Raw genomic sequence first — 26795 nt, forward strand, 5'->3', positions numbered from 1 at the left:
GGGGAGGAATGTAAAACTGGTTACAAGAGTTCAAGGCAACCAGATAATATGTAATAAAAGCACTAAAAACATGCATATCATATCACCCAGCTATTCCACCCGTAGGAATCTCACTTATGGAAATAATAATGTTTAACAACTACAAGGATGTTCACTGTGACACGGCTAACATCAAAAAAGTGAAAAAGAACCTAAATGTCCAACAATGGGGAATCTGAAGTACATTTGGATACACCCATACAATGGATCATTATGCAGTTTTTGCATTGTGCAATTTTTCCCTCTTGTCCTGGAATTGTAATTAAGGCTCAAAGTTGATGGACAGAAGTGCTGAGTACCCTCAGATTTCTAAAGAGAACCACCAATAAGCCACCAATAACTGGATCCAGACTCCTGCCCCTGTGGTTAAATAATGAGAAGAACCAGCCCTATTCCAAATGCCACCCTCCTCCACCATCCCCCCTATTCCTCACACCATAGTGTCTTTCTAAGGAGGGGAAAGAGGATCAGGAATCACTGGCTTTTGTGTCTAGTATTTGTGATAAGAACCTTTTCCCTCCCTTCCCCTTAGGAAAGAAGAGGGTGATTTACCTCCCCAAAAAACAAGTGATGAGGGAAAGTGATTCTTAGAGAATCACTTGGAAAGATTAGGGAAGCCTGGAAGAAGAAAAGACTGGCATTGCTTTCCTTAGTTGGATGAGCAGGACCTTAGTAGATTGAGAAATCAGAAGGTGGGAGGTGGGGTACTGAGCCAAGATGAAGCAATCCAGTTCTCACCAAAATCTCCCCAAAGGTTTGGCACTACTAGATATACTCAAAAATGTAGGTGAGGGGTCAGGCTGGAAACACAGGCATTGTTTGAAAATAAGACAAAGGCAGTTCCTTAGATTCTCTCCTTTCACCTGGACAGTCAGACTCCTATAATTCCTCCACTCCAGCTGAAACTGGTAAGTTTACTGTCTGGGACACTTGTAACACTGAGAAAGGGTGAGAGACACTGTACTGCAATTCTACAAAGTAAACAGTGAAACCAACAGTCCTTAACTCTTCAGCATCCAGAACCCTACCAGTCCAGGAAGCTTCCATCCCAAGAAGTAGACAGAAAAATTGGAGGAAACTCAATAGCCAAAAAAAAAAAAAAAAAAAGACCTGCAGATACTGACATTTGGGGGTTTTACATTGGAAAATCTGACCTGCCACCTTATCACCCTCTAGTGAAGCCCACCAATCAATAAAACCCTATCTATGCACACAGAACTTCTAATCGGCTTTTCAGTGCTTATGAATGGACAAGAAGGCATTTCAGGAAATCCTCTAGGATATAAGATAAAGATCACAATAAAGAAGTAGAGAAAAGGATCTTGGAGGAAGGAAAGAAAAAAATACAGAGACCAAAAGGGGAAAAATACACTCTAATATGCCTAGTATTATATAGGCATATTGCACTGCATAAATGCCATAAACAAAAAGGACAACTTGGGGGCTTCCCTGGTGGCGCAGTGGTTGAGAGTCTGCCTGCCAATGCAGGGTACATGGGTTCGAGCCCTGGTCTGGGAAGATCCCACATGCCGCGGAGCAACTAGGCCCGTGAGCCACAATTACTGAGCCTGCACGTCTGGAGCCTGTGCTCCGCAACAGGAGAGGCCGCGATGGTGGGAGGCCCGCGCACGGCGATGAAGAGTGGCCCCCACTTGCCGCAACTAGAGAAAGCCCTTGCACAGAAACGGAGACCCAACACATCCATAAATAAATAAATAAATAAATAAGACTTAAAAAAAAAAAAAGGACAACTTGGGCATGAGAAAGAACTCTGAATATGACTGCTAAATAAAAAATTTAGGGAAAAAGGTTGAAGTAATCTTTCAGAAAATAGAGCAGAAAGACAAAAAGATGGAAAATAAAAGAGAAAATAAAAGAATTAGAAGATAAATCCAGAAGGTTCAGTATCTAACCAGGAGGCGTTCTAAAGACTATTGGCGGGCAGGGCGGGGGGGAGGAAATTATCAAAGAAAAAAAGAAAATTAAATTTCTTAGAACTGAAGGACATGATTTTCTAAATTGAAAGAGTCCCAGCACAAAGAATGGGGGAAAAGCTCCATTCTAGGCACATTATTATGCAGTTTCAGGAAACTAGAAATAAAGAAAGACTATCCTAACAACTTCAGAAGGGAAAAACAGGTCAAATACAAAAGATCAAGAAACATTCACATCGAACTTTGCAACAGCAATAATGGAAACGTGAAGATAATGGCATAGTGCTTAAAAGTTTTGAAGGGAACATTATTGTCAAACTATCCATGACCAGTCAAACTATTAATCAAGTAAAATAAGGACATTTTTGGACAGATGAGCCCTCAAAAAATATATGTCTCATGCAGTCTTCTCAAGAAGATAGTAGAAGTTGTACTCTATCAGAACAGGGAGAAGAGTTATGCTTCTAGTAGAGCAAACTAAGCTCTGCCCTAGCTGACTCTCCTGCTGATGGCAGCTGTAAACTCTGCACAAAGTACAAAATCAGGTAACCTGAAGGCACTGGAAAGTGAACAGAAGCAGGCAGATTCTAGAAAAAGCTGACACTTGGGAGAAGGGAAAAATGGTGTGTTACTCATTTTTACAGCTTTTTCAGACTAAAGACAATAAAATCAGTACTGCTCAGAGGAGAGGAGAGTTGCAGGTAATCACACAGCTGGAAAATCGGGGAATTCCAGAAAAAGTGTTTCCAAATTCCCGAAAGATATTAATCTGGAAAATCCCTGAAATCCTAAGTAATTCTGTATTTATCACAATACTTTATGTGTTCTCAAATAATGTGCCCATAATAATAATAAACAGTGAACCATTTTTCTATTATAGGATTATACTAAAAGTTTCAGCAGTTTTCTGTCCAAAAAACTCCATAATAATAATAAATTCATGGCTTATCACTAGTATAAGTCAATATACTATGACAAGATTATGTATTTCAATAACATGTTAAAATGATCTCTACCTGATAAAGACTTATGATAGTAGAAAACATTAGATGGAAACATTAACACAAAATAAATGCTAAATAAAATTATTTTAAAATTTAAATACATCAGAAGTTTAATATGTGAAAGTCACCGTTTTTAAGGTTTTTATTTTTATTATTTCTTAAAGGTTTTTAAAACACGAAGTATTAATTACCGAATCTGATAGTCCTGACCTTTGCTGGTTAACAAATATTCCAGACATAGGAAAGTGTCTTTCATTTTGCACTGACATTGATCAAATCAATGACAGTGTGTCCTAAATGATTTTCAAATTGGATATCAGGGTACATATTGCTTCATATAAACTCATTTCCTTTATTAGCAAGTGTCTGGCTTTGTTTACTCAATATTATGAGATTCATCCATGCATGTAGAAGTAGTTCGTTTATTTTTGTTTCTGTACAGTAATATTCTATTGCATGAAAATACCATAGTTTATTATCATTCTACTGTTGATGAGAGTATTAGTCTGCTAGGGCTGCCACAAATGAATATCACAGACTGGTGGCTTAAACAACAAAAATTTATTTTATCACAGTTCTGGAGGCTGGAGGTCTTAAGATCAAGGTGTCGGCAGGTTTGATTTCTTTTGCGGTTTATCTCCTTGGCTTGCAGGTAGCCATCTTATTGCTGTGTCCTCACATGGTCTTTCCTCTGTTGTCTCTTCCTCTTCTTATAAGGACACCAATCCTATGAGATTAGGGTTCCACCCATATGACCCCATTTAATTAATTACCTCCTTAAAGGTCCTATCCCCAAAAACAGTCCCACTGGGGGTTAGGGCTTCACCTATGAATTTTGGGGGAACACAATTCAGTCCCTAACAATGAACATTTGTGTAGTTTATAGTTTGGGGCCACTGTGAATAGTTCTACTGTGAACATTCTAATACATGCCTTTTGGTAAACTCATGTATACATGCTTGCTGGGTATATAACTAGGAGTAGAATTGCTATTCATAGGGTATATCTACATTCAGCTTAGTAGATACTGCCAAGCAGTTTTCCAAAGGAGTTGTAGCAATTTACTCTCTCACTTGCAGTGTACAAGAAGTTCCACTTGTTCCACATCCTTGCCAATACTTGGTATTTTCCATCTCTTCCATTTTAGTGATTATGGTGAAGGTATGACAAATAATTTTAATCTAAGTTGCTGCAAATCATTTTTGGAAATGGAATAAAAATACAAATATAGTCAATGCAAGTTAATCCAGAAGGATTTTCTTGGTAAAATGTCACTATGATAGACAAGAAAATTTGTAAATCTATTCTTAAAAACACCTAAGATCTCTGGACTTTTTTAAGTAGGAAATCACAAGAATGCAACTTTATTGTAAAAATTTCAGCCAGAGAAAATGCCTTTAACTTCAAAATGGGGCTGGTGGTGGTGGTGGTGATTCACTTATAATGGAGAAAAAAAACTAGAGTAACAGCAGTGAGTCTGCAATGCCAGTGCCCTCTTGTCAGTTTTCCAGTGAAACTATCTAAAAAGACAGCAGCATTACCTTACACTAAAAATCTATACTCAGAAATACAACCATGTCTGTGAACCTTACACTAAAAATCTATACTCAGAAATACAACCATGTCTGTGAAACTCTAAAAAAGGATGAGGGTCAGCTAGTTTCAAAAAAAAAAAATCAAGTGTTTGGAACATACAACCCAAGGTTGGCAACAGGTATATTCAGAAAACGAATGTACAAAAACCACACAAGGATATAGATTATACAAAAATCCAGTGATTAAAATTATAACATTATAATTATAAACATACTTGAAAAATATTTCAGCCTAACCAATGAAACTGAGGAGGGATAAAGCCTGGTAGTCAAAAGAAGTTGCATGGAAAAGCTACAGCCTAAAGAGGGCACTAAATTAAACATGATTTTTTAATGTAAAAGGGGAGATAAATTCAGAGTTTTCTTCTGGGGCTACAAGAATATCATGTCACATGGATGGAAGAACATGTTCTGCTCAGCTTTGTGTAGTTCAATTTTTTTTTTTAAATATTTTAATGAGATTCTTGTCTGCTTACATTCTTTTTTTTTAATGTATGTATGTATGTATGTATGTATGGCTGTGTTGGGTCTTCGTTTCTGTGTGAGGGCTTTCTCTAGTTGTGGCAAGCAGGGGCCACTCTTCATCGCGGTGCGCGGGCCTCTCACTATCGCGGCCTCTCGTTGTGGAGCACAGGCTCCAGACGCGCAGGCTCAGTAATTGTGGCTCACAGGCCTAGTTGCTCCGCGGCATGTGGGATCTTCCCAGGCCAGGGCTCGAACCCGCGTCCCCTGCATTGGCAGGCAGATTCTCAACCACTGCGCCACCAGGGAAGCCCCTGTGTAGTTCAATTTTAACCACAGAGGCATATCTTAAGGAAGACTGCCTTGAGTAGCATCAAAATGATCAGGAGAAAATACAGGAATTAAGCTTAGATGCTTTGAATTGTATCCCCTTTTCTCTCATGAGGGGAGACAGAAACATAAGCTCTTACAAGTGAGTAGGGATAAAGAATTTAAGGGACTTTAATTCTGGGTAACTGCCCCATCAGTGGGATGCTACGTAGAGCAGATAAGATGCAAAATAAAAAACAAATATAGTATATTAACGCATATATGTGGAATCTGAAAAAATTGGTATAGACGATCTTATTTACAAAGCAGAAAAAGAGACAAAAGATGTAGAGAACAAACGTATGGATACCAAGGGGACCAGGGCGGGGTGGGGGGAGAGATGAATTGGGAGATTGGGATTGACATATAAACACTATTGATACTATGTATAAAATAGATAACTAAAGAGAACATACTGCATAGTACAGGGAACTCTACTCAATGCTCTGTGGTGACCTAAGTGAGAAGGAAATCCAAAAAAGAGGGGATATATGTATACGTATAGCTGATTCACTTTGTGGTACAGTAGAGACTAACACAACATTGTAAAGCAACTATACTCCAATAAAAATTTTAAAAAAAAGAAAAAAGAAAAAATCTGCTCACAGATAATCAAAAGGTGACCATGGTAAGGGAATTAAAAGTCATTCTGAAGAAGAAGCAGAATCACTCCTTTCAAATGCTTTTTGTTGGGGGGCAGAGTGTGAGGGGCCCAAGCAGAGCACAGACTCTTTTTCCTTTGTTCTAAATGCTCTGGGTAAAATCCACCCATTTCATTGCTTCTGTCACCTTTTGTTAAGCTCAGAAACTGCACTGGAGGGGCAAGTTTCCATTTTCTGTTGAGTAGAACTACTCTGTCTTTAAGTCAGAAAAGCCCTGGAATCGACCACTGTTTCGTTGCCAGGAAATTTGGCATCAACAACTATAGGAATCCTGGAGTACAGTACCCTGGATTAAAAGCCTGACTGCTTCGGAAGTATGAGAATCATGATTTATTATTCCATAATAAATTAGTAAACGGAGAGGAAAGTAATCAGTCATTTCAATTTTGAGAAAATTTCTATAGCTGAAATAAGGCATTCAACATAAGACTTACACTCAAGAAATAGAATATGTCAAAAAAGACCTTATTATTGCTGAATCATTTGAAATTCTCTACAAAAATTCCAAAACAAGTGGAGGTTTCTAGAAGAGGGTCACACATGAATTTAAATGGAAATTAATTTCTTCAAGAACCTCCTACTTCATTAGGATTGACTCAGAGGAACAGAATGCTACCCACACTTTACCCCTTTATCCCCTTTTAAAAATCAACAGCTTGTTAAGGTATCAACAAGTAGAATAGGGTTGGCTTTCCTTGGTCCCTCTCTCTCCATGTTCTCTATTCCAGAGAGCCAAAGTTGATTCAACGAGGGAGAAATTTCCCCTTCCTCTTAGAGTTCTTGTGCCAAACTTCCCTGGCAGTGAGCCTTCCCACTCTACTGATTCCTTGTGCATTCATGCTGTACAGCTCTTTGTGCTCATACCAAACATAATCTGGGGCTGGAGGCAGGTCTAAGATTAAGTTGGTTTATACTCGCCTTAATATAAAATGGACTTGGTTGCATTTCAAATACTTTAGGTTTGTTTTACATAACAGAACCAGTTGTTAGGATGGATTTTGTCCTACTATTTATCTTCTTCTCAATCACTCAAAGGCTTAATTGACTGTTCAGAGATCCATTTCAGTCTCTAAATTTCCCACCCTTCTCAATCACCTGGAGAGTAACTTAACTGGTTCCATTAATCTTGACCTATGCATAATGCAGCAAGCGGGATCTAGCACCTTTAGCTCTCAAATTCCAGACCTTAATCACCTCCCCCTTTCTCAGCCCCAAACTCTACATAAAATTTCTACTAAATCTATATATTGCATTCCCCCCAAATAAATCAGTGGTGTAACATGTAAAATTGCAACTTGGTAGATCTAAAAATAATTATTTTTCATAAAATTTCAGAAAGGCTATAATGATTAAATATGTTAAACAACAACAACAAAAATGAAGAAGAAGCTGGAGAGTAAGAATCTCTAAATCCTCTTTAGGTGAAGAAGATAGTCACATCCACCTCAGAAAGAGAGGCCAGGGAGTTTTAATAGGTATAAAAAAGGTACACAGCAAAACTAACTAAAGATATAGGACTTCTGCCGGATCAGCTTTACTTATGTTGAAGATTTTTAGTTATAAATGTGATATATTTGAAGACGAAATAACAAGACAAGAAGTCTAAGGAAATTTAGCAACTTTCTTCTGTACTTTTATATGTATAAGTATATATATTATCTACTCATGTACATGTTGTATATATAGCTTATTTATACTTTACTAGATGAGTACAGTCATATAATTGAATACTTTGTCAATGTGTTTAGCTGGAAATGGTGAGCCAGCTCTATTCTGGTTGTGTCTGGCCTGCTGGAAAACAAACACTGTAACATGATATTGTCAAATTACAGTTCAATAAAGGAATATAAGATAAAAGGTGTGCTGAGCTGACTGATGGAAACTGATACCAAAATATATACAAGATGGACTTCTTTCGCTGCTTTCCCACTTTTTAGGTGGTGTTTCAAATAGTTTCAAATCCTTGAAATTAATTTTTAATTCAGCAGTCCTTGTGTTAATATAAGATTAATTAATATTTAAATGTACAACTAAATTATGTCAAATAGGACAATTTTGTGATTTTTAAGAGACATAATAAATGGCCTACCTGACTATGCCCTATAATACACAAAGCAGAAAACTCTTACTGTTGTATTTTACTAATATACAGTTGTAAGATTGCAATGTCACAGAGCCTTACTCATTGATAAAATATCAACAGGAGTTCTTATGACAAAGATACTACTGTGTACCTACTTTTGAGAATCCACGATATTTTCCCACCATAGAGACCTTTTCCCTACCGGTGGTCTTAGGGTAAAGATTCATTACCATTACTGATATTTTAATTATCAAAACATATAGCAACATGCAATGCTTCATTTTGAATTTGAGACAACATTTCAGTTTGAATGAAACTTTATACTTCTCATAGAGATAAAAGTTCTTCACTAAAAAATGACAAAAAATATAATGGAAAACAATCATTAAAAGGATGAAAATATTACACTAAAAATATTCACTTAATGTAAAAGAAATCAGTAAAGGAAGAACAGAGAAACAAGAAAGTCATGAAACCTAAAGAAAATGAAAAATAAAAGAGCAGATGTAAACCCAATTATATCAATAATAACATAATTTGTGAATGAATTAAACAATTTAATCAAAAGGCAGAGATTGGTAGACTGGATAAAAAAGCTAGTTCCAACTATATGCTATCTACAGGAGATATGCTTTAGGTTCAAAGATACAAATAGGTTGAAAGTAAAAGGACGAAAAAAAGATACATTGTGAAAAAAGCAACCACTACTAATATCAGACAAAACAGACTTTAAAACAACAACAAAAATGTGATTAGAGACTAAAAGGAATATTTTATAATGATAAAAGTATCAATCCATCAGGATGATATAACAATTACAAATATATATGTGCCTAGAAACAGAGCCCTCAAAATTCATGAAGCAAAAACTGACATAACTTAAGGGAGAAACAGACAATGCAACAGTAATAGTTGGAGACTTCAATATCCAACTTTCAACAATGGATAGAACAACTAGGGAGAAGATCAACAGGAAATAATTAGACTTGAACTACACTATACACAAATTAGACTAACAGACATCTAAATAAACACTCCACTCAATAACCACAGAATATACATTTTCTCAAATGCACATGGAACATTCTCAAAGAAAGATCATATCCTAGGCCATAAAACAGGCCTAAATAAATTAAAAAGAATTGAAATTATACAAAGAATGTTCTCCAATCACAGTAGAGTGAAATTAGAAATTGGTAACAGAGAGTTATTTGGGAAATTCACAAATATGTGGAAATTAAACAGCACACTCCTAAATAACCAATGGGTCAAAAAAAGAAATCTAAAGGAAAATTAGAAAATACTTTGAGACAATGAAAATGAAGAGGTAACATACCAAAACGCATGAGATGCAGCAAAAGTAGTGCTTATAGGGAAATTTATAGTTATAAATGCCTACATTAAAAGAGAAGAAAAATCTCAAACCAACAACCTAACTTCTATCATAAGACCGTGGACAAAGATAAAATTAACCTAAAACAAGTGGAAGGAAGGAAATAATAAGGATTAGAGTGGAAATTCATGAAATAAAGAATAGAAAAATAATACAGCAAATCAATAAAACCAAAAGTTAGTTCTTTGAAAAATTGAATAAAATGGACAAACATTTAGCTAAATGGACTAAGAAAAAGAGAGAAAACTAAAATTACTAAAATCAGGGATGAAAGAGAGGACATTACTACCAACCTTATAGAAATAAAAAGAATTATAAGGGAATACTATTAACAACTGTGTACCAACAAATTAGATAACTTGGATAAAATGGGCAAATTCCTAGAAGGATGCAAACCACTGAAGCCAACTCAAGAAAAAAGATAAAATCTGAACAGAAGAGGAGGGATCTCTTCAAAACTCATTCTATGAGGCCAGTATTACCTTGATAGCAAAATCAGACAAAGACACGACCAAAAAGAAAACTACTGACCAATATCTCTCATGAGTATAAACACAAAAATCCTCAACAAAATGCTAGCAAACTAAGTCCAGCAATATATAAAAAGTATTATACACCACAACCAAGAGAGATTTATCCCAGAAATGCAAGACTGATTTAAAATCCAAAAATCAATTAATAAAATACACCATATCAATAGGATAATGGACAAAAACCACATGATCATCTCAATAGAAACAGAAAATGCCTTTGACAAAATCCAACACCCCTTCATGATAAAAACACTCAAAAACTAGGAATAGAAGGGAATGTCCTTATTTTAATAAAGGGCATCTAAGAAAAACCCAGAGCTAACATCATAATTAATGGTGAAAGACTGAAGTCTTTCCCCCAAGCTCAGGAACAAGTCAAGGGTGTCCACTCTCTATGATAGAATATACCACTTCTATTCAACATTTCACTGAAGGTTCTAGACAGGAAATTTAGGCAAGAAAAATAAATAAAGGGCATTCAGATTGAAAAGGGAGAAGTAAACTATCTCTATTTCCAGATGATATGATCTTATATTTAGAAAATCCTAAGAAATCTACTAGAAACTATTAGAACTAATAAACAAGTTTAGCAAGGTTTCAGGTTATGAGATCAATACACAAAAATCAATTACAATCACCATTGTAAAGCAATTATACTTCAATAAAGATGTTTAAAAAAAATCAATTACATTGCTATACAGTAGCAATGAACAAACCAAAAAGGAAATTAGGAAAACAATTCCATTTACACTAGTTTAAAACAGAATAAAATGTTTATGAATAAATTTAACAAAAGAATTGCAAATTTTATACACTGAAAACTATAAAACATTGTTGAAAGGAATTAAAGAAGACCAAAATAAATGGAAAGACAGCTGTTATGAGTTGAATTGTGTCCTCCAGAAAGATGTTAAAGTACTAGCTCCCAATACCTGTGAATGTGACCTTATTTTGAAATAGGGTCTTTGCAAATGTAATTAAGCTTAGATGAGGTCATACTGAATTAGAGTTGTCCCTAACATGATAACTGGTGTCCTTATATGAAGAGCAAATTTGGAAACACACACACACACACACACACACACGGAAAATAGCATATGAAGCTAAAGGCAGAGACTAGATCAATGCACCTACAAGCCAAAGAACTCCACCAGAAGCATGGAGCACATTGTCCATACTGCCCAGAAAGAACCAAACTGCCAACACTTTGATTTCAGACTTCTAGCCTCCAGAATGAGAGAATAAATTTCTGCTTTCTAAGATATCAGTTAGCGGTACTTTGTATGGCAGCCCTAGAAAACGAAAAGAACATTACATGTTCATGGATCTGAAGACTTCATATTGTAGTCCCCAATGTGATTTACAAATTCAACACAATCCCTATCAAAACTCCAGCTGGCTTCTTTGTAGAACTTGACAAGCTGATCCTAAAATTCATACGGAAATTCAAAGGACCCAGAATAGCCAAAACAATCTTGAACACCCAACAAAACAAAACAAAGTTGGAGGACTCACACTTCCTAATTTCAAAACTTAGAACAAAGTTATGGAAATCAAGACAGTGTGGTATTGACATAAAGTTAGACAAATAGATCAATGGAATATAAAAATTGAGAGACCAGAAATAACCCTTTACATTTACAGTCAGTTGATTTTCAAAAAGGGGGTCAATACAATTCAGTAGGGCAAGAATAGTCTTTTCAACAAATAGTGCTGAGGCAGCTAGATATCCACATGCAAAAGAAAGAAGATAGACCACTACCTCACACCACATATAAAAATAACTTGAAATTAACCAAATGCCTAAATATAAGAGCTAAAACTATAAAACTCTTAGAAGAAAACATAGGCATAAATCATTGTGACCTTGGATTAGGCAATAGTTTCTCAAACGTGACACCAAAAGCATAAGCAACAAAAGAAAAAATAAATTGGACCTCATTAAAATTTAAAAATTTTGTGCTTCAAAGGACACCAAACAAAATTAAAAAAAAAAGAATGTGAGAATATTTTTGCAAATCATATATCTGACATGGAACTTGTATCTAGAATACATAAAGAACACTTAAAATTCAACAATAAAAAGACAAATGACCCAACTTAAAAATAGGCAAAGTATGTAAAAGAATGAAATTAGAACATTTTCTTATGTCATACATAAAAATAAACTCAAAATGGATTAAAGACCTAAATGTAAGACCAGAAACCATAAAACTCCTAGAAGAAAACATAGGCCGAACACACTTTGACGTAAATCTTGGCAATATTTTTTTGGATCTGTCCTCTAAAGCAAAGGAAATAAAAGTAAAAATAAACAAATGGGACCTAATTAGATTTAAAAGCTTTTCCACAGCAAAGGAAACTATCGACAAAATGAAAAGAAATCAATCAAATATAAAACATAAAGCAACAGAGAGAATAAAACAAAGCTGTTTCTTTGAGAAGATGAATAGAACTAATAAAACTCTCGCTAGCATAATCAGAAAAAAAAATAGAGAAGATTTGTACCTTTTTAAAAAAAACTTTTTATTGTGGAAAATTTCACACATATATACATGTAAAGACAATAGTATAATAAACCTGATGTAACAATCGCCCACTCAATACATGGCCAATCTTGTTTCAACTATACCTCCCCTTAATTCTCCCACCCTGGATTATTTTAAAGCACATCCCATACATTGTATTATTTTATCTGTAAATATTTTAGTTTTTGACTATGCTTATGACTAAGTAGATAAACCTGTATGTTCTGTGTCATGATGCTAAGAATAAAATTTAATCTGTAAATGTCAAAAATGTCCCCAATGGTCTTCTTCCCTTCCCCAGACTTAAGAATTAACCAGATCAACAGCCTGAACCTCATGAAACTAGATAGTTTCTCTAATTGCCAGAGGCAGAAATCCTGTTCCCCGCCCTCTGAGGAACAGACTTCGGGAAGGCCTAGTCTGGTATTGTTGAAGAATGGGAAACTGACCTTTGATTCACACTGATTGACAGTGAACATTCAGGCATGTCCTGGGGTTTGTACCTGGTAATTGTACCTGGTGAGCAGGCAGGCACATAGCCAGAGTGTCTCTAAACCACTCACCCAAGAATGATAAACATGACCTGTTGGGATCCTCGTCCTGATCAGGTGCTATATGTCAGCTTCACAGGCCAGAAAAACTTAAACTTCCAATGAGAATATGCTGTGTTGTCTTCTGTTTTACTCAACTGTCTCCATATGGATACGTTTCTGTATCTTTTGCTGCTAAATAAATTTCATATTGTTTACCTGTATAGTATCTTCTCTTCAGTACCATCATGGCTCCACTGTGACACCATGCACTAGTGTCAGAAGTAGGACTGATATGAATGTAGAAGACTCTAAAAGATACATGAGAGAATTCAGGGAACTGAAGGGAAAGTATAGCAGGCCCACGTTTGGCATCAGTCCATAAAAACTTTGGTGTAGGTGACCAGAGATCAAGCGTTTCAATGGGGTTATGCACACAGCCTAACCTATGCAGGGACCCTGGGCAGCCTAGTCCATGGAACTGAAACAAATCACAGTCTAAAAGGAAGGGGGGACTTCCTTGGTGGCAGAGTGGTTAAGAATCCGCCTGCCTATGCAGGGAACATGGGTTTGAGCCCTGGTCCGGGAAGATCCCACATGCCGCGGAGCAACTAAGCCCATGTGCCACAACTACTGAGCCTGCGCTCTAGAGCCCTTGAGCCACAACTACTGAGCCCACGTGCCACAACTACTGAAGCCTGCGTGCCTAGAGCCCGTGCTCCGCAACAAGAGAAGCCACCGCAATGAGAAGCCCATGCACCCTAACGAAGAGTAGCCCCCGCTCACCGCAACTAGAGAAAGCCCACGGGCAGCAACGAAGACCCAGCACAGCCATACATACACACATACATACATACATACATACATACATAAAAATTTAAAAAATAAAAGGAAGGGAGCCAGACTTAACAATTTTCAAGTTGCCTCTATTGGCAGGTGTTTCAGAGGTTCTTCAGTGGGAACTGAAACAGGAAATGGCTGGGCTGGTACTCTGGTGAGAAAAACTAAGACTGAAACTGCAGATTCCAATGTCTGGGGCAGAAACAACTGGAATGGTAATGATGGGGGATGAGGAGAAGGTCCCAAGATGCCCTAGAGACTTTGCTGAACCAGAAGGTGGCAACGTTCCAGGCAGAAGACAGATCTCTGTCAAAGTTTTAGGGATGAGAAGATATGACAAACAAGCTAGGAAATGTTTTAAATTTTCATCGATGGTTGTCCCAGTTGGGGACAGGGGAGTATGTGTAGGGAATATCACAGGCAAAAAACAAGAAATTTTTAATTCTGGGGAAGTAAGTTGTAACATGCATGAGTTCCAGTCTTTGTTTTCACAGACCTTTCTTCTAAAACAGAGCTGTACCTTGAAGCTGTGTGTTTTTAGCCAGCAAACTTTTTTTTTAAAATGGTGTTCAAAGATATGTTCTTAGAAGTAATTTCCTATTTGGAATAGATGTTTCCCAAGTGGAAAATTAAGAGTACTTGAGACATGAAGTTTCCATTGGTAAAAGTATTTAAGAAGAAATTCCTTAAAACTGTTCAAAAGATGGATGAATACATGTACTATGTTAGCCAGGTAAGAATATGTGACTATTTGGGCTGTGTCTGAAAAGTTGCAACATATATTTTTCATCATTTCAGTATGATCCATAGTCCCCATATACATGGAATTGAAATGGTCTTGAGACAATTTAATTGAGGGATTAAATAACTGAATAACGTATTCAGATATAATTTTGTTGAAGTGGTGGATAACTTTGGTGGATAGGAGCCAAATGAAATAATGGGAGAAAGTCTGGCTTCTTTAAGTTTAAAAGTCTGATAAATGTCCCCTGTGAGGAGAGGCAGTTATCCCTGGGTCTCTCACTCACCCACATTCTTGCTAAGTATGCCAAGAATGCAAGGCCTTAACAATTTCTTAAGGTGTATTTGCAGCGAGAAACCTTGAGGGATGAGGCAACGTCTCCCTTGAGAAAAAAGCAGGCTTGCTTACTTCTGACTATAAATTGGTACATTCCCCAAACTCAGAGTTCCTCTCCTGTAACACAACTCACTGCCTATGCAGGCATCCATCTGCGCCCTCAGCAAAACTCCTCTTCCCTTCTCTAACGGGACTAGGGAGCAAGGAGGGAACTGACTCAACATGCTATCTGTGCCTAGAGTAATAAAATCCTTTGTCTCTGACCCAGGTTTCTTGTGTCTTCTGCCAGCATTCATGAAATAATACAGGCAAAGCTATTACTTCATAAGTAGGGTAAAATCAAATCCAAAGCCCAACACCTCCCTCTACCCCTTTTGGTTCAGTTTAAAATATTCCACTGAGGCCATGGCTTCTATGCTGGGGGTAGGGTGTTTGTATGTGAGTTTGGTGGAGGTATGGTGTTTGAATAGGAAACCTCTCCCCAACTTCCTTCCTTCCTTCTTTTTAGTAGAAAAAAAGAACCTGCACTACTCAGCTCCTGAATGAAAAAGGAAAAAAGACAGAGAGTGAGGGTGAGTCCAAGGTGACCTGACCTCCTCTCTCCAGGAAAACATAACCCTTCACAGAATTTACAGCAAAATGGTCTGGGGCAGCAACCCATGGACCCCTCAGCAGTGGTGCGTCCTGTCAGAAAAGAGATGCTCATTGTTGCATATATAAAATGATAACCTCTAGTGTCACCAGCCCCATAGCAGAGAGCTAATCTGAAGCAGTTAAATTCTCTGGAAGGCATGGGATGGGGCCTCCTTTGGCAAACACCAGGTAATTCACAATAAATTGCTGGTCCAAGTCTCCGCCCAAGTGCAAACAAGAAGCCCAATGTTTGGTTGACCTGTATGGATTTTGGCAAACCATAGTCCACTCATGGGGAATCTTACTGAGCCCAATCCACCAAGAAACCAGTAAGAAAATGACTTTGTGCTCACCTCTGGGGAGATCACAGAATGAAAAACTGGAGAACCATGGGATGTTTTAACCTATGCAAAAGTTTGGATTTTTGCACTCAAGCTCTGTGGCTTACAATATGCTAAATTTAAATTCTCTTTTGAGTTAGTTTTATGTGAGATTAAAAACTTCTTGGGATGAGCCAAAAGCAACTGGAACTTATTTATAAAGGTACTCTAGGATTTCTAAATTTAATGTGATATAAAACTACAACTGAGGGCTTCCCTGGTGGCGCAGTGGTTGAGAATCTGCCTGCCAATGCAGGGGACACGGGTTCGAGCCCTGGTCTGGGAGGATCCCGTGTGCCACGGAGCGGCTGGGCCCGTGAGCCACAATTGCTGAGCCTGCGCGTCTGGAGCCTGTGCTCCGCAACAAGAGAGGCCGCGATAGTGAGAGGCCCCCCGCACCGCGATGAAGAGTGGCCCCCGCTTGCCACAGCTAGAGAAAGCCCTCGCACAGAAACGAAGACCCAACACAGCCATAAATAAATAAATAAATAAATAATTTAAAAAAAAAAAAAAAAACTACAACTGAAATAGATTACATACAAACATACAATGGCTTGTATGAATTAGTTCTTGTGTAACTCAGACAATATTATGAACTATAGAAATTGTTCCATGTCAAATTTTGGAGCAGTTTTTTAAATCTCTGGTAATTCTTGATATTATATGAATTATGTTTTGGGACATTTTAGATTGGCTTTTGGAAAGTTAGACTAATAAAATACTGAATTAATGACTATTTCTATTTAATTAAAGATCATATATGGGATTTTGCATATATGAAATTCTGAGATAGTGCGTGATGTTCCCCTAGAGGGAAGCTAGAATTTTGCTTTTCTTTTTTTTAGTTGTAATGCCAGTGAGATCGACAAAGGGAGTAGTCAGGACTTGTATATTCAGGAACCAATTCCAGATGTTTAGGCAGAGGGTAATAAAGAGAAATACATGCTTTAATAGGACAATATATAGCATGGCACATTAAAATCTGTTATAGAGGGGAAAGTAATGTTTTCCTATAGGAACAAGATAAAACGAAACCTAATTAAATTAGAAATGTTAACATGACCCCAGGAACTTTTCTTTTACTCTTTCATGAAAGAAGTTCTACTCAAGGGCTCATGTGAAACAATACAAATGACATCCCTAGCATCCCATCTGGGTATCTAATACTATTCTCCCACTTCTGAGATGACTTTAATTCCTAATTCTCCTCAGGCACACATATCAGCCTTCCCTCTGAGGTGTGCCCCCAGGCTCTATATTCTTGATTATCAGACTATGATAAAGCTCTTTTGATGTTAAATTCATAAATAAATCTGCTTTCCTAGGACTTCCCTGGTGGCCAAGTGGTTAAGAATCCACTTGCAATGCAGGGGACACGGGTTCGAGCCCTGGTCTGGGAAGATCCCACATGCCACAGAGCAACTAAGCCTGTGGGCCACAACTACTGAGCCTGCGCTCTAGAACCTGCGAGCCACAACTACTGAAGCCCGCGTGCCACAACAACTGAAGCCCACGCGCCTAGAGTCCATGCTCCGCAACAAGAGAAGCCACCATGAGAAGCCCGCGCAGTGCAACGAAGAGTAGCCCCCACTTGCCACAACTAGAGAAAGCCTGTGCACAGCAACGAAGACCCAATGCAGCCAAAAATAAATAAATTAAAAAAATAAAAATTAAAAATAAAAAAAAATAAATCTACTTTCCTTGAAGGTTAAAGAATTTACATATTTTTAAGAAAGCCATTCTAGGGCTTCCCTGGTGGCGCAGTGGTTGAGAGTCTGCCTGCCAGTGCAGGGGACACGGGTTCGAGCCCTGGTCTGGGAAGATCCCACATGCTGCGGAGCAACTGGGCCCGTGAGCCACAATTACTGAGCCTGCGCTTCTGGAGCCTGTGCTCCGCAACAGGAGAGGCCGCGACAGTGAGAGGCCCGCGCACCGCGATGAAGAGTGGCCCCCACTCGCCGCAACTGGAGAAAGCCCTCGCACAGAAACGACGACCCAACACAGCCAAAAATAAAATAAATAAATAAATAATTTAAAAAAAAATAAATTAAAAAAAGAAAGCCATTCTAGAGTTCCACGGTAGCTTTTGTAGATTCTAGTTTTCTGGATTCTGGGACGTTGTTAGATTCTGATTTCCTCCAGTACTTGTTTAAAGTACAAACTTGAATTTCCATGTGTTAGAACTGTATTACTTTTTTCAGGAAGAGGAAGAGGCAACACAGGGTAGGTCAGAGAGAAAGTGGCTCTGCTAAAGCAAAAGCTGCCTTTCCAACTCCTGTAAATTCCACCGAGACCTCTCTAGCACCTGGAAACAAATTTCATGACTTAGAGTCAGGCAACCGTCTTTATTGAAGGAACTTCCCTTTAGGAAAATGTTTTAATTCTTCCACATAAGGATATACTTTGTGGGAAAACAAGGAACAAGGATTTGTTGAAAAAGAATAAAAGGAATAATAATAAATTAATTTCTAAGTACCATACATGTGGCACATCAAGAAATAGGTAGCAAAGCTTCAGGGAAATCTTGTGAATATCAGAAAAATAAAAAGACCAGAAAGCACAAACATAAAAGAAATGGAGAGGAAAAAGTCCAAGTTAAAGCAGAAAAAAAAGTGTTCTAAGAATTTTTCAAAATTATAAAGTATTTAAAGACAAAGTACTTAAGGGCAGATGAAGAACCTCCTATAATAATCATCAGAATCTGAATAATAAGCTGAAACAGTCCCCTTGGTACACTGTAAAGTATGCAATTTTAATTATGTGATTTTTCTAGCTAATTTCTGCTTCAAAAACAGTAAAGTACTTCTGCTTACAAGGTGGCAGAGACAAGAACTTTTCTGAACCTCTCATATGCACGTTGTCATCAAAATTTAAATTAGCAGAAACATGCCTTTGAGTTAAATCACAATTAGCCCTTAGACAGACCTATTTACTGAGAACCCACTAGGTGCCCAACACTAGCAGCATACACTAAACAACACTTTGCATTTGTAAAGCACTTTTTCCTTTTCAGGTTATCACAAATGACATTTTAAAACCAACTATATTTGTTTTTCAGCATTAACTACACATGCTGAACACATCTATTATTATAAATTGCTCCTACTCAGGAGTGTCTGAGCTCTTTTAAAATTAATTAATTAATTAATTAATTTTTTTTTTTGGCTGTGTTGGGTCTTTGTTGCTGTGCGTGCGGGCTTTCTCTAGCTGTGGTGAGCGGGGGCTACTCTTCATTGCGGTGCGCAGGCGTCTCATTGCGGTGGCTTCTCTTGTTGCAGAGCACGGGCTCTAGGCATGCGGGATTCAATAGTTGTGGCACGCGGGCTCAGTAGTTGTGGCTCACAGGCTCTAAAGCGCAGGCTCAGTAGTTGTGGCGCACGGGCTTAGTTGCTCCGTGGCATGTGGGATCTTCCCGGGCCAGGGTTCGAACCCGTGTACCCTGCATTGGCAGGATGATTCTTAACCACTGTGCCACCAGGGAAGCCCGAGTCTGAGCTTTTAGAAGACAAAATATATCCAGTTGTACTTGTGTATATATATTTTACATAGTTATGTATGGAAGTCAATCAACAATGATAAATACAAACAGATTGACAAAATAAAACACAATGTTCAGGGAACAGAAATGACACATTTGTTAGAAGATGTCCACAAATTATTAATTACTTGAGCACAATAAAGATATTCTCTTAATACTAGAGTTTCTTAAAAAGGATACTCATTACTTTCTAACCATCTGTCATCACTCCTCCCCAAAAAACTAATTAGGGTTTCCTCCAATCACACATTATAAATCATGCAAACATGGATGGCAAAAAACACAGTTTAAAGAAGTTAACATTATAACATTTTGTATTTTAAAAATCACAGGCTTTAGAACTAGGCTTTCATTTTCTAATAATTACCCTGCTTATTTTTCTCATCTTTTCCTGATTAATTATTAGATATTAAACTTAGAAAATTAAAATTAAAAAAATACTTACAGGTAGTAGAGTTCTCCTGCAGCAGGAAGTTCCCTTTTCCGATAATCTACCCCAGAATCTAGCTGGACCGTATTACAGTATTCCTACAATCCAAACACATAAAATATCTTTTTAAACAAATGGTGGCTTAGAATTATAATCTTTCTGCTATCCTGTTTTTTTTTAATTTTCCTCAATAAAATAATGAGTTTAGGACAAAACAATAGAACTCATGTAAGAATCATAAATGTTGCAATATTAAACATATATTAAGCCAAAAAATATCAGTTTAATAAAATTAAGATTTGTAGCATACCTTCCTCAAACTTTGCTAAAACTGTGCTGTCAGCAAATTCCCCAAATAACTGCATTAGATTTTTTAAAATTCCAATTTCCATTACTCTGAAGTGAGAAGCTGGAGGCTATCAGAAAAAATAACTCATGGGTCTTAAGCATCACAATGGGAGACAGACAGTCTAAGAAAGCTGCATCAGAACATTAGCATCCACATTTTAAACTGAATGATCATACTAAAGTGATGCTATAGGTATACCTGCCCTTCACTTCTAAATGATAGCCACTGCCCTTGTTCCTTAGCTCCCTCTCTAGCCATCAGTGTCTTCAGAGATCTTTCCTGCTATGAATGCTTCTGTTCAACCTGAATGGTCCTGTGCCACTGCTGTCCTTGTCTCCTCCCAATTACTCTTTCCTTTCCATCCTCTGGGGTGCATGTATGCATGGAAACTCCCATACACACACACACCCCTTAAAATTCTTACTATGGAAGCAAATGAACTTTTACTACACCTATGCTGGTCAGCTGGCTTTTTGGGAAGATACACACACACACACACACACACACACACACACACACATATACTCATTCCAGTAGAACAGTGGTAAGCAAGAGTTCTCAGAACAATTCAGGTAACATTTACAGGCTGACCTTTTTGTTTTCATTCGAAATAAAAATTGCATTAAGAAAATTCATGAGGAAAAACCGTATTTTAACAACTTTACTACTTTTATTAATGAAAAACTGCATTTGGAAGCTAACGTAATTGTGGTGGATTATATTTTCCAAAGATGGCTGCAGTAATGTCTCCATCTCAACAGGTTGTGACATTGACCTTCTAACCATCATGAAGTAGGGTCTAGGGACTTCCCTAGTGGTCCAGTGGCTAAGACTCAGCACTTCCAATGCAGGGGGCCCAGGTTTGATCCCTGGTCAGGGAACTAGATGCCACATGCTGCAACTAAGAGTTCGCATGCCATGACTAAAGATCCCGCGTGCTGCAACTAAGACCTGGTGCAGCCAAATAAATAAATATTAAAAAAAAAAAAAAAAGAAGAAGTGGGGTCTGTGCTCCCCACTTGAATCCTGTGGCTATGGTGAAAATGATGCTATACAATAATATCTGATGTGACATTTGAGGCAGCTTCTTTCTTGTTGGCTAGAGTATTGCTCCAGAACCCTAAACTACCAGGTAAGCATCACCTGTCTGGAGGCAACCAGGAGAGCTTAAAGTAGCCCATAGAGAGGCCTTGAGATGACATGAAGACAGAGGTGTTGGACCGGTCTCCAGCTGTTCCAGTTGTAGCCACTGTCATAGTGAGGCAGCCAGAACTGCCAGCTGAGATTTTCTCAAATCCCAGAACCACAGAAACCAGAAGGGGTAATAATGTTATTTTAATTTTGCAGTCATTTGTTATGCAGCAATAGATAATCAGAAGAGCACTATCTGGGCACACTTGGGATATAGCAACATTCTTCCTCCCTGAAATTACATCCTGGGTTGTACTGCTATGCAAGAGCTCTTCATCATCTGTACTACAGGGAAGAGATTGTACACAGTGGCAGCGAGAATGCATTTCCCCTCCTCCTATGCTACAGCTGCTAAAGGCTCAGGGAAGTAAAATAGGGTGATCAACCATCCCTCTGAGACTGAGAGGTTTCCCCAAGACAGGTTTTTTTTTCTGAAAGCAGCACTTTCAGTGCTAATACCACGAGAGTCCTGGGCACACTGGGATAGTTGGTCACCCTCGGAGTGAAGACCAACTGGCCTGGAAGGCTGGAAAAGCTACGGCATTTTGAGTAGCAATTGTGAATTAGGTTAGAATAAAATAATCCTCAAGAAGAGGCCGCTCCCCTGGGGAGCCTACAAAGCTAAGCTTTTTAACTACACATTTGAAGAACCACCCCTGAAGCTAACAGAGTCACGCCCCTGTGCAATGCTTGGCCTAAGCAGCCACCCACACCTCCCGAGCTCATCATCCCAAGTGGCTCAAACCCACCCTCAGGACTCAGGCCCTTAACTCATCTCAGCAGAAAGAAATACAGCATTGCCCAAATACATGCATCCCACTCTCCCATTGCCTCAGAGACCTGTAAAAAAAAAAAAAAGGTATAGCCATACATCTCTCTTCTTCTCAACTTTGAGTTAATGTAGGAAACCTGGGAAAGGAGACATTTCCTCCCCTGACCCCTGCTATAACTGGGGCTCAGCCACCCAGTGCAAAGAAAGAAGGAGATGCACTTGTTCAGGTAGCACTTCTTTCTCTCTCTCTCTCTGAGGGAAATCTGTCCTGGTTTGGTAAGGGCCAACTATTCATAAGCTACCTATAATACATACAATATACTACATGGTGGAAAAGTATATTCACATAAGTGTATTTCCCCAGGTTCTCTATTTCTTTTAAACAACAATTTATCTTATATTACTCAATATTCCTAATTTAGTCAAAAATTATTCTTCTTTATTTTTTTGCTATTAAAAAAATAAGGCTAATGAAAGTTATACAAGCTTCAATTTCTCCTTCTGGGTAACGAACTTCTCTCTCATATGAGTGATTAAACCCTACCAAATGATTGCATTTGTACATTCACTAATCACCACCAAGGAATACCTAATCAGCAGCATAAGAACTATAACCGAAGCCCTTAGATGTTAGCCCTTAATTGTCTGAAAAATACTAACACTCAGTATATATTTTTAAAGAAAAATAAACCTCAAAATTTCTGATCTTATTCACTTAAGCTAGAGTCTTCAAACCACTGTGCAGAAGGGTGGAGGAAGGTGAAAACTAACTTTATTTCCAAGTTGAGGATGAATCTAGTCAAAAGGGCCTGATCTCTAAGCAATTTCCTAATTTCCAGGGATATTTACAAGACCTGTGACCTCTTACCACCATCCAATTCAAATGCATAAAACTAATCAGCCAGCAAACTGAATTTATTTTAAAATAGTTTGTATATTTATGTATACAAAGGACAAATACAATTACACAAGCTAAAAATGCAATTAGGAAACTTGAGGAGGAAAACGAGGCAGGTTAACGCACCCTTGGGAGCATATTCATGAGTCAAAGGCTTTTGACTTTGGAAAGAAAAATATACCACTAAAAGAATTGTATTCCAACAGTTTGCATTTTCCTCAAGACCTATTGTGTGTATTTTTAGAAATTCTTAATAATACCATTAGAAAAATAGCATCTCACAAAATAATTTTTTATAGCTTCCAGTCTGGCTTTTCCCTTCCCAGTTGGAACAAAAGAACAATAAATATAGTGGAGAAAAATCCTTTACAAGTACAACATATTAACCTTGTCAGCAAAGATTGAAATAATAAAGATTTGCCTCCCTTAAATACTTTTATTATAAAGTAATATTGCTTACTCTAGAAAATTTGGAAAAACAGAAAAAACAAAAAACAAAAAACCAACCACATAAATCAAAGTTTTATGTCTTATCTAAGTGATGACATTAAATAGGAATTTAAAGATCTAAATTATTGGTGTTTTTCTTGACAGTATTCAACTGTTAGGTTTTTTTTTTTTTTAAGTATTTGTTTAGTTATTTTTATTTATGGCTGTGTTGGGTCTTCGTTTCTGTGTGAGGGCTTATCTCTAGTTGTGGCAAGCGGGGGCCACTCTTCATCACGGTGCGCGGGCCTCTCACTATCGCGGCCTCTCTTGTTGCGGAGCACAGGCTCCAGACGCGCAGGCTCGGTAATTGTGGCTCATGGGCCCAGTTGCTCCGCGGCATGTGGGATCTTCCCAGACCAGGGCTCGAACCCGTGTCCCCTGCACTGGCAGGCAGATTCTCAACCACTGTGCCACCAGGGAAGCCCAAACTGTTAGGTTTTATACATTTTTAATAAGTAAGCATAAAAGGAAAAAAGGTTGAGACTTTTTCTAGTTCTAGGATATAAAATATTTTAATAGCTAAGATGTATCTTTTTGCTTAATTAGTAAAAAGTGTACCTTTTTAAACTAAAAAAAGAGACACATGCTTATTGTAAAAAATTCAAATATCAAACATATAAAAATAGAAAGTTTACCCCCTTCTCAGAAAAAAGTTTGCTTATCGCTTATATCCTTCCAAGTTTTTCCTTTACACCTAGAAATGATGATAGATAGAGAAATTGGGATCATAGTACACACAGTTCTAAGCTTAATCCTTTTTGATACCTTAAAATTTCTGAGAGAAATAACTATTTAAATACTGAAAAGCTATACTGCATACTGTACTATTTTGTTTGTTAAAAATACAATTCCATAAGTAAACAACAAGCAAGAGTACAAAAAAAGATACTGAACCAAAAAAAGGGTGGGAGACTGGGTGGGGATGTCTTTTTAAATTCTATTTATTTTTTGAGGCAGCTATACATTCAAATATACATACTGAAGCAGCTATACATTCTGACACCTGCTTCAGTCTCATTTAAAATAATCATGTGATACTACATCTAAGATATCAATGATATATAAAAATTCAATACATACTTTTAAGCCTTTTATAATTTAAGTATAACAAATACAGAAAAGTATACAAATAAGTGTTCAGCTCAATCAAGAAATATAACATTACTAGCACCTTTGAAGCCCCTTAGTATCCTCTTTTACCTTTCCAAAGGTAACCAGTATACTGATTCTAGCATCATAGAATTTTGCCTGTTTCTGGAGCTTTATATAAGTAGAATTATATAGTATGTATTCTTTTGTGAGTGGGCTCCTTTATGGTTTACAAGATTCATCCATCCACATGTTTTGTGTAGTTGTAGCTTATTGATTGTTGTATCATACCCACAATGTGAATATGCCACAATTTATTGATTCATTCTACTGTTGATGGACATTTGGGTTGTTTCTAGTTATTAGCTCTTTCAAATAATGCAGGCACAAACATTCTTGCACATGATTTTTGGTACATATGTGCACATGTTCTTGCTGGATATATACTGCCTAGAAGAGTAACTGCTTGATCATAGGATAAGAGTATACTCAGCTTTAGTGAATATTGCCAGTTTTCCAAGGTGATTGTGCAACCTACACTCCCACCAGTAGTGTATGTGCATTCATTAGTATGTATTAGCTACGGGTATAAAGAAATACAATTGATTTTTGAATAGTGCCCTTAGATCCAGCAGTCTTAGAAACTCATTTATTAGAGTAATTTTTTGTATACTGATCTCCAGGATGATACTAAAGATGTTCCATATATTTCATAAGTATGCTGCATTGTTTTATTCACAAAAATGTACACCTATGATTTAACAAGTCCCCTGCAAATTCAATATTTATTTTGAATCATCCTAACAATCATCACTGAATACTATATGCTGGGCACATCCCTGGTAACTGGAGATAAATAATGAATAAGATACAGCTTTAGCTCTGACAGTCTGGTAGAATTCAGATATTTTCCTCAAGTTATCATATTCTGCTCCTCCCAATCATAGACATAATTTTTCAGAGTTGATTAGTCTTCCACCAATTGCTTAGCTATGTGATTTTAGCCTGCTACTTAACCTCTCTGGATGTCAGTTTTCTCCTCCATAAAATAAAGGAATTGAATCATGATGCCTTTCAGTATAAAATTCTTAACATTATTGCTGAAGTTCTCTCACTTCAGGGCTAAGTTCTTCTTTGGGCTTTTTGAGTTTTGGAGTCTACCTCAAGCCACCTCAGCTCCTTTGCTTTCTCGATCATCTCATGCTCCAAAGTAAATAAAAACTTTTTTTTTCTCCACTGCCCCACTCCTCCTTCCCTGGCTACCCCAGTTGTCTCTGACACTTAAAACACCCACACCCTATCACTGTAGCAGGTAAGGTCTGTGTCTCTTTTTTTTTAATCAAGCAATTTCAGAATTTCTCTCCCCTGCCAAAGGCAGGAAAGGAAGATATTTAACAATTGCGAAGTACCTATTATATGACTCAACTGTGTCAGTCAACTGAGGTGAATTTCTCATTATAATCCTCACAATAAGCATACACAGAACAAAGTAATCATTTTTATATCCCTATTTTACAGTTAAAGAAATGTATGAGGGAGGTTATTACTATTTTTTTTTTAATCACTGCCATGGGTTGAATTGTGTCCCCTGCAAATTCATATGTTGAAGGCCTAATCCTAGTACCTCAGAATGTGACAGTATTTGGAGATAAGAGCCTTTGAAAGGTGATCGCATTAAAGTGAGGTGTTTATGTGGGCCCTAATCCAATATAACTGGTGTCCTTATAAAAGGAGGAAATTAGGACACAGACGTGTGTGCACAAAGGAAGGACCATGTGAAGACAGAGGGAGAAGAGAGCCATCTGCAAGTCAAGGAGAGAGGCCTCAGAGAAAATCAACCCCATCAACACCTTGATCTTGGACTTCTAGCCTCCAGAACTGTGAGAAAATACATTTCTGTTGCTTGAGCCACTCAGGCTGTGGTATTTTGTTATGGTAGCCCTAGTGAACCAGTATAATCACTAATACTCTTGTCC

The 26795-nt window shown here is 37.6% G+C and overlaps 1 protein-coding gene across 3 annotated transcripts in view; it reads right to left on the reverse strand.

Annotated features, from left to right (window-relative positions):
* Positions 1-26795, reverse strand: part of AFG1L (AFG1 like ATPase) — a 198254-nt gene that overhangs the window by 46526 nt on the left and 124933 nt on the right. For all 3 annotated transcript variants that reach the window (XM_061207301.1, XM_061207300.1, XM_061207302.1), the window contains exon 8: positions 20047-20129. In XM_061207301.1, coding sequence (XP_061063284.1) covers positions 20047-20129 — 83 coding nt within the window. The remainder of the gene's footprint in view (positions 1-20046; positions 20130-26795) is intronic.

Source organism: Eubalaena glacialis, chromosome 12 (genome assembly GCF_028564815.1).
Source record: "Eubalaena glacialis isolate mEubGla1 chromosome 12, mEubGla1.1.hap2.+ XY, whole genome shotgun sequence".
NCBI lineage: Eukaryota > Metazoa > Chordata > Mammalia > Artiodactyla > Balaenidae > Eubalaena > Eubalaena glacialis.